An 8,417-nucleotide genomic window follows, 5' to 3' on the forward strand; every position below is an offset into this window, starting at 1 on the left:
CCCCCCATCCGAGCGGACGGGCGGCGGCGGCGGGACAGGGCCGGGAGCCCCCCGACCCCCTCCACGAAACCCCGACGGGGCGGCACTCACCGAGCAGCGGGGAGGGGTCGGGGCAGGGTCCCGGCGGCGGCGGCGAGGCGGCGGCCCCAGGGCGCTGCCCGCCAGGGAGTAGAGCAGGGGGGCCGAGAGGTGGAGGGCGCAGAAGGCGACGAGGAGGCGGCAGGCCCGCTGCAGCGAGGTGCCGGGCAGAGACGGCTCCATCATGCCGCTGCGCTGGCCCGGGGAGCGCCGCCGACGGGGGGGACGGGGACGGGGACAGGGCGGGGGCGGCTCCGCCCGCTGCGGGGGCGGCCCTGATCCCCGCCCACGTCCTCTCACCGCCGCCGGTAGCATCGGCGGGACCACCCCCCCCATCCTCCGGCATCCCGCCCCGGCATCCGGCTGAGCAGCGTCTCCCCCGGTACCGGAGCGGGATGGCCCCTGGGAGCGAGCACCCCACTCCTCCCGCACGGTACCCGGCTCCTACCGCCTCGTCGCGGCGGCTGCAGGTTGGTGCGGGTGGCTGTGGCATCCCGCAAAAACGGCTCGGCTCTAGCAGAGGGCGTAAGAGGCAGCGGGGAAGCGCTGCGGGGCAGCGCGGGCTCTATCTGGGGGTTCCTGCCCCTCGGAGGGTCGTAGGTAGTCTCCGCTTGGCAGCGCTCGGCAGGCACCGTGGTTTTCTGTCAGCCCAGAGGAGCTCGTTTCAAGGCATCTTCTGCAAAGCGAAAAAGGCCAGGAGCATCTTTCTGTTGGACAAGTCACAGGAGCCCAGCAGTGCCAGCAGCAGGGCCTTCTGGAGGTCTCAGGCCAGATGTCCGTATCGGAACAAGGCTATTGCCAGCAGGAGGTGAGGTCAGCTGTGGTTTTGTCCTGCTGAGCCTTGAAAGCCGCCCATTGTGGGGATCTCCACCTCGCTGGTGCCCTGCTCCAGAGCTGTCCCACATTCCTGGGGAAGGAGTCTCCTCATGTCCATTGTCAAGCCAGCAGAAGCACCTAGACAAGCAGGTCTGGGCACCATCCAACATCCCATAAAATTTGATGTGTTTCTTCCGAGTGGCAAGCCCACGAGCCTGGAAAGAGCCCTCCTTGGAGCTGCCCTGTAACCCTACCTCAGCCAGCAGCGGTGATGGTGGGAGGATTTAGTGTTGCCCTTTGGATGAACAGTCAGGAAGCCAGTACTAACCTTGCTGTTCGCCTGGTTGCTGCAGGCAACCTCCTCACGGCCGACTGGAGAGGGGTCAGTGGGCATCAGTGGCTCCCAGGGTGAGGCTGAATGCTGACCAGGCAAAATCCCCCTGGTGCTCTGACAGACTTGCCTAAATCTGGTTAGCCCCGAGTGCTTCAGGGACACCTGGTGACACTCAAGTGGTTTTCAAGTGCAATAAATAACTCCTGCCAGTGGTCCTTAATGCTACTATTTAATGTTAGTGTTATACTGTGTCTCAGGAAAGCAAAGTGACTGCAAGGAGAAGTGAATCTACGTTCTTCTCATTGGTTAAAACTACTTCCCAACACAGGCAGTCACCACTCCCACTTCCCTCAGCCCTCGTGGTCTGCTGATTTCAGCAGCCTCTAGTGCTGCTTGGTGGGCTGCCAAACTGCTGGTCAGTGGAGCTGGGCTCTCATCCAATGTGTTTGGATGCTCCTTCGATGTTCATTCAAACACTGCTCGCAGGTACTCTCCCAGATGAAGATGCCCTCTGTGCTCTTTGAAGAAGCGTACCGTTTCGCATCCATTGACCTCCAAGAGCCCCGCTGTTTCCTAGTCTTAAGACTGACCCTCTTCTCTGAGGTCGGGCGCTGCATGTGGCTGTTCCTCTTTGTTTCTGTTGAGGTTTGGACCAGCTGGACCCCACCAGATCGACGTTTTGTCATCTGATCACACAGACTGTAGCTGTGTGATCAACAAGCACAAGCACAACGTGCATGCTTTTTTATTACCAGTTCCGGTGAAAACCAGCAGGATGTGGTCTCAGTTTGTGAGGCTGTGCTGAGAGAGCAGAAAGAGGAAGAGAATGGCCAGGAAATATGGCTGTTGCTACCAGTGGGAGAGTCTGCACTCATCTTTAAAAACTGAAATGGCGAGTGGTCTATGGGAGCAATCCTGATTCTGGACAAATCTACCTCACTGTGGGACAAGGGAGTTTCCTTTTTCTGGCAGGACAAGGAGTTCACTTCAGGTCTCAGAGTCTCTTTGCCCTTCCCAAGCAGCTTCCACTATCCACCTGAAAGCTCCTTTGGAAGATGGGCATTGCTTCTGCTGTGGGGAAGCTCAAGGAGAAAGAGTTATCCTGCAGTCAAGGTGCCTGACCAGAGACGTTTGCTTCCTCCTTTCTGCTCACCTACACATTTCTCAGTTCTTTCTGACACCCGAGTCGAATAATCACCTTGTGCTTTGGTTAAACCCGATGTTGTGAGCATCACAATGACAATGCTGGTGTCCACGATGCTAATGCTGGTATTCTCAGTCAACATTCAACTAAAGACCAGCTCATAAATTACCTTCTTTAATGAGCAAACTCAGCTTTCAAAGCTTCCAGGCTCCCCAGACATCTTTTACGGATCAGTTAGCAAAAGGCAACCCAGGAATATGACTCTCAGCAGAAAACCCACCCTTCACAACTTGCAGGTCTGTCCGCAGTTTCCATGTTTCACTGCTGTCAGCAAACATCTGGACTTAACGCTAGTTAAATTTGTCTTTCCTTTCTTTCAGCTTTGAATTGGGCACTTGTAGGGAAAGTTCCCTGTGGTGAATTGAGAGTCAGACCTTGATTATGACTCAAGGTAGAGTCAATGTGATTTCTCATGATACTATTATGTATCTCATAGCTTAAATTTAGCAACCAGTAGCAAAAGAAGTTATAGCACAGTGTTTGGTACAAACATCAGAGGGTTAGGAAGTGTCTAACACATTTTTGCAGGTCTGTTGTAGCACCCTACCAGGAATGCCTGCTGTATTTTGTGCAAGTGGTATGAAAATATTGCCATTTATTTCCATGGGACCACTGTCTTGCTTGCACTCAACATGGCTCCAGAAGTAGATCCAGACTATTGATAAAAGTAGCCTCTGACACAGCCAGGGATTGTATGCCTTCTGCACACACAAAAGCATGCAATCATGTGGGCATGGGTAAATACAAGGAGAAATTTAAGTCTGTTACAGCACACCTATTCTTGGTATGAATGTAAGATGTCCTACTGAATCCATGATTGAGGAAACAGAAATACAGGCCTTAGAGGAAAGACACACACATGCGTGTCCTTAGGGAAGGTCGGGCTGCACACACTGCACGTCAGCCCTCTCCAGCTTTTCACCATTGCAGTCTCCACCCCAGCCCAGCCCGTGAAGAGGCCTTGGAGATCTCGCTTTACCAGTCATACCCGAATCAACTTCTAGATCCCTGGCCTCTTTGTGGTGGTGGTGGTCTTTTTTGGTGAAGGTAATTTTTAGCCTTTTTCTCCCTACAGAAAACCTGCTGTGCGACTATACTGCTTTGCTGCACACGAGTACATCCGTCCATCCACCATGCCTAATGACTTGCAAATTTGATTTTAATTAAACTTGGCAGTTGGAAGAGATCATAAACATCCAAAATACTTGCTGAAACATGCCATCATGGTGCAACAGAGTGAAAGTTCACTGGTAATGTGGGAGGCATTTGTAGCTGGGATCAAAGTATGAGGGGAAAGAGGGGGGGTTATAAGTCCTGTACTCTTAGAACAAAAGCAAAGTTCTCAAGGAGCATGGCAGAATCCAGGAAAGGAGGTGAATATGAGCCAAATGGGGTTTAATGAATCCTGCAGCTCACAGAAGGATTTGTTTCAGTGTGATGTAGCTTTCCAGGTCCATGCTGAGGTCAATGTTTTAGCTATGGGGTAGCACCAACTGCTGCCATGGGGCAACCGCTCCTCCCCTGAAGAGCAGCATGTGGTCATCAGCAGCACTGCAGGGTTGTATCCACATGGAAGTGCCGTGTCCCCTGGTCCACAACAAAACGTGACCCTTGTGAGCCTGTGGTCTTGTGGAGTTGAAGGTGGCTGGGACAAATAGGGATGCAGGAGCTGGTCTAGCCCTTCTGGATACCTCTGTGTCAAGCCTCACAAGCCCTTTTCTGGTCAGGGAGGGCACAGAGAAGCACAGCCCCTCCAGCAGCGCTCCTACCAGCTTACCCCAAGCTCAGCCTGCATTGTGCTGTCGGCTTCTCCAGGGCAAGTGGGAGTTTAGGCTTGTGACTCCACTTGTCACTGTGGTCGTGGCAGCCCTGAGCGTCCCTGGGGACAGAGGCAGGCTCCACACATGTAAGCAGCCTTGGCTTGCACTGGGGTGAAGTACCCAGGCCCGGTTTTGCTCACAAGAGCAAAAAACATGCAGTGCACCTTCCCAGGGCAAGAAAGCGGTGCCTGGGCTGAGCATGGTGCAGGCAAGAAGCAGGCAAGATGGGAGTTGGGAAGTGAAGGTCGGGATCTGGGGAAGGGCCAGGTGAAGAGGGCTGGTAGACAGTGGTGGGTGGCAGTGGGGCCGTGCACTGCATGGGGTGTCCAAGTTCACAAGTCACCACCCTGAGCGCTGGTGATGGGCCCTGCGTGTGCGTGCATGTTCTGGACTCCAGCCCCCTGCACTGTGCTGTGGAGCTACCTCTTGAGTCATAGAATTGTAGAATCATCTAGGTTGGAAGGGGCCTTCACGATCATCTAGTCTAACCATCAGCCTAACTCTGACAAAAAAAATCACTAAATCATGTCCCCCAGCACCATGTCAACCTGTCTTTTCAACACCTTCAGGGATGGTGCCTCAACCACTTCCCTGGGCAGCCCATTCCAGTGCTGAATAATGATTTCAGTGTAAAAAATTTTCCTAATGTCCAATCTGAACCTCCCCTGGCGCAACTTGAGGCTGTTTCCTCTTGTCCTATCACCTGTAACTTGGGAGAAGAGACTGACCCCCACCTCTCTACACACTCCTTTCAGGTGGTTGTAGAGAGCTGTAAGGTCTCCCCTCAGCCTCCTCTTCTCCAGGCTGAACAACCCCAGCTCCCTCAGGCTCTCCTTATAAGACTTATTCTCCAGACCCTCACCAGCCTTGTTGCCCTTCTCTGGACCTGCTCCAGCACCTCAATGTCTTTTTTGTGGGAAAGGGCCCAAAACTGGATGCAGTACTCGAGGTGAGGCCTCACCAGTGCCAAGTACAGGGGGACAATCACCTCTCGGGTCCTACTCACCACACTGTTCCTGATACAGGCCAGGATACCATTGGCCTTCTTGGCCACCTGGGCACACTGCTGGCTCATGTTCAGCCAACAGTTGACCAACACCCCAGGTCCTTTTCTGCCAGGCAGCTCTCCAGCCACTCTGGCCCCAACCTGTAGCGCTGCCTGGGGTTGTTGTGACCCAAGTGCAGGACCCGCAGCCATTTGGGAAGGGTGCCACCAGCCCTGAAATAGCAGGTGCTGACACAGACCAGCTCCTTCCCTCCTGCACGGTGCCGGTAGGTCCTGCTGCATGCTGAGGGCATCCCATACTCGTGGCAGGAAAGCTGCAGAAGCCTGTCCCTCCTTACCAGCCTGAATCACCTTTATATTTCAGTTGTAGCCAGTCCTGTGACAAATGCACGCGTGCCTCTTTTTAACTGGATGGTGCTAAGCTGTGTCTCGTGTCCCAGGTCACATTTTGTTTGCTCACCTTGGCAGAGAAGCGAGGATAATCCTCTGCGAAAGGCACAGAGTCAGGCCTGTCAGAGTTCAGGGAGGAGAGCTGCAGAGCTCCGGTTGTGTGTGGGTTGAGAAGCACAAGGAGAGAAAAAAGTAACTTTATCTGCAGAGAAACTCTTAGCTGGGCAAGAAGCAGTAATCTACCTGCAGTTACATTAATCTAAGTGAAGAGGAACTTACACCATTTCTTAGTCTCTGGTGCTCATAACCATACACATCCCATTCTAGCCACCAAAATCATAGAATCATAGAATTGTCCAGGCTGGAAGAGACCTCCAAAGGTCATCTAGTCCGACTCCCCGCAGTCAGCAGGGACACCCCCAACTAGACCAGGTTGCCCAGGGCCTCGTCGAGCCTCTCCTTGAATATCTCCAGGGATGGGGCCTCAACCACCTCCCTGGGCAACCTGTTCCAGTGCCCCACCACCCTCACAGTGAAGAACTTATTCCTAATGTCTAATCTAAATCTGCTTTTCTCCAGTTTAAAGCCATTACCCCCTGTTCTGTCATTGACAGCCTTTGTAAACAGGCTCTCCCCAGCTTTCCTGTAGGCCCCCCTCAGGTACTGGAAGGCCGCTCTGAGGTCTCCCCGGAGCCTCGTCTTCTCCGGGCTGAACAACCCCAGCTCCCTCAGCCTGTCCTCGTAGCAGAGGTGCTCCAACCCCCTGATCGTCCTCGTGGCCCTCCTCTGGACCTGCTCCATCAGGTCCATGACTTTCCTATATTGAGGGCTCCAGACCTGCACACCATACAGGTTCAATGGGCCTTACCAAAATCTGGCTCCAAAGCCAGGTCAGGTCGGGTCACTGCTGCACCTGCCCAGTTCTGTGTGACCTGGTATGGGTGACTCCTGGTGCAGTACTTCCTGTAACATACAGCCCAAATTGGGTGTTACAGCAATTTAAACACAAATCCATTGTAAGGGTGTTTAGGCTTTGTGCTTGTCATTGTCAGCAGTGCATTTCTACTTTATGCACTGCTTTGCTTCCTGGGACAGACAGCAGCAAGAACAGTGTCTGTCCAGAGGTGCCAGGACCTGGCTGTGCCCTTGAACAGTATATTTCCCAGAGCAGAATCTGGGTTGATGGTTAGGCACAAAGATGAGGCTTGGTGCCACTGTTAAGCTCATTTTGCCCAACAGGTTCACAAAGGAGAAACTTTGCATTAACATCTGGCTACTCAAAAGTAAGCTGCTTGCAATGCTTCTAGTTCTGCCCCAATCTGCCAGGACAAATGTAGATGGTCATAGTGTGAGAGTAAAAAAATAAGCAAAGACATGAGTTAACTGAGAATATTGCTATCTCAACATAAATGAGATTTCTCAGAGAGAACCTTGTTCTGCAAACTGCAAAGTTCACTCTGCAGCTTTTAAGAGGAATAGAAACCCGAAGCTGCAGGAATGTGCTGGAAGAAACAGGATGGTTTCACTGGGGATGATGGTGCCATTCTGTTCCATGATTTTTGTTGTGGCTTCCTCCTGGTGTTAATTTGTACATACCCATGTAGTTAATAGGTCATTTGGAAAAAATGATACCTGCACAGTAGGTGGACTCTGAAGTCAGAAGCAGCAGGCAACCACAGGGACACACAGTTCTGTGTTTACTATCTATATTTAAGACCTGCTTCTTCCTTCCCTGGCAATTTAGCTAAAGGGAAAGTGCTGAGCACTGTGTGTGCCTGCACACTCACTGTATAAACAGTGCACTGGAGAGCATTTCGTTCCTTGAATTTTCTTCAGAGGGATGCCGCATCCCTGGATGTGTAGAAGAAAGTGGAGACAGGCGTGAATGTTTGCAGCAGCAATGTGGAAATTTGGCCGGGGATGACTTGGGGACCCTGCTGCCAAAGATCCATACAAGTGCAGTGTCAGTGAACAGCATGCCCTCAATGCATGGAGAAATAAAATTACTTCCCTCATTCTCTTAAATTGCATCCTTCTTTACATTAATTCATCCTGGTGTAGCTTCGGGGGCTTCAGCAACTGGCGGATTGGGAAGACCAAGCATTTCCTCCAAAAGCCAAGGGACCTCCTCCGCAAATGCTTGCCAAGAGCAACTGTCACTTTGAATATGTGGCATATGTGCTACCCGTTTTACTCCAGCATGGTGCTAAATGCAGGATGATGACAGCATTCAGTCCTACACAAGCTGAGAAAGGAGAAAGTATAAAAGACTGAGGCCCAGTACAGGTTTGTTCATCCAGAAACAAACTCCAAGCAGAAAGAGACCCCAAAATCTGGGGTTTTTTTGGTAAATTACAGTGGGTTCAAGATCCCAGATAAACAAGAGTGAACATTTATATGCTTGGGACAGCCATATACAGAATCACAGGATCATGAAATTGTCAGAGTTGGAAGGGACCTCTAGAGATCATCTAGTCCAACCCCCCTGCCAAAGCAGGATTGCCCAGAGCACATCACTCAGGACTGCATCCAGGCGGGTCTTGAGAATCTCCAGAGAAGGGGACTCCACGACCTCCCTGGGCAGCCTGTTCCAGGGCTCTGGCACCCTCACCATAAAGAAGTTCTTCCTCATATTTGAATGGAACTTCCAATGTTCCAGCTTGTGCTCGTTGCCCCTTGTCTTGTCACTGGGAACCACTGAAAAGAGTCTGACTCCATCATCTTTCAGCCCACTCTTTAGATACTTATAAACATAGATAAGGTCTCCCC

General features: G+C 52.1%; 1 protein-coding gene across 1 annotated transcript in view; it reads right to left on the bottom strand.

The window, feature by feature from the left end:
- LOC106898120 (beta-1,4-galactosyltransferase 1-like) overlaps positions 1 to 270 on the bottom strand; it is a 29,641-nt gene extending 29,371 nt beyond the window's left edge. Inside the window, exon 1 of the mRNA XM_014959211.1 lies at positions 3 to 270. Within this exon, the coding sequence (XP_014814697.1) occupies positions 3 to 264 (262 nt within the window). The 5' untranslated portion in view covers positions 265 to 270. The remainder of the gene's footprint in view (positions 1 to 2) is intronic.
- Between the last annotated feature and the right edge of the window lie 8,147 nt (positions 271 to 8,417).

The sequence above is a fragment of the Calidris pugnax genome, unplaced genomic scaffold (assembly GCF_001431845.1).
Source record: "Calidris pugnax isolate Ruff unplaced genomic scaffold, ASM143184v1 scaffold404, whole genome shotgun sequence".
Taxonomy (NCBI): Eukaryota; Metazoa; Chordata; class Aves; order Charadriiformes; family Scolopacidae; genus Calidris; species Calidris pugnax.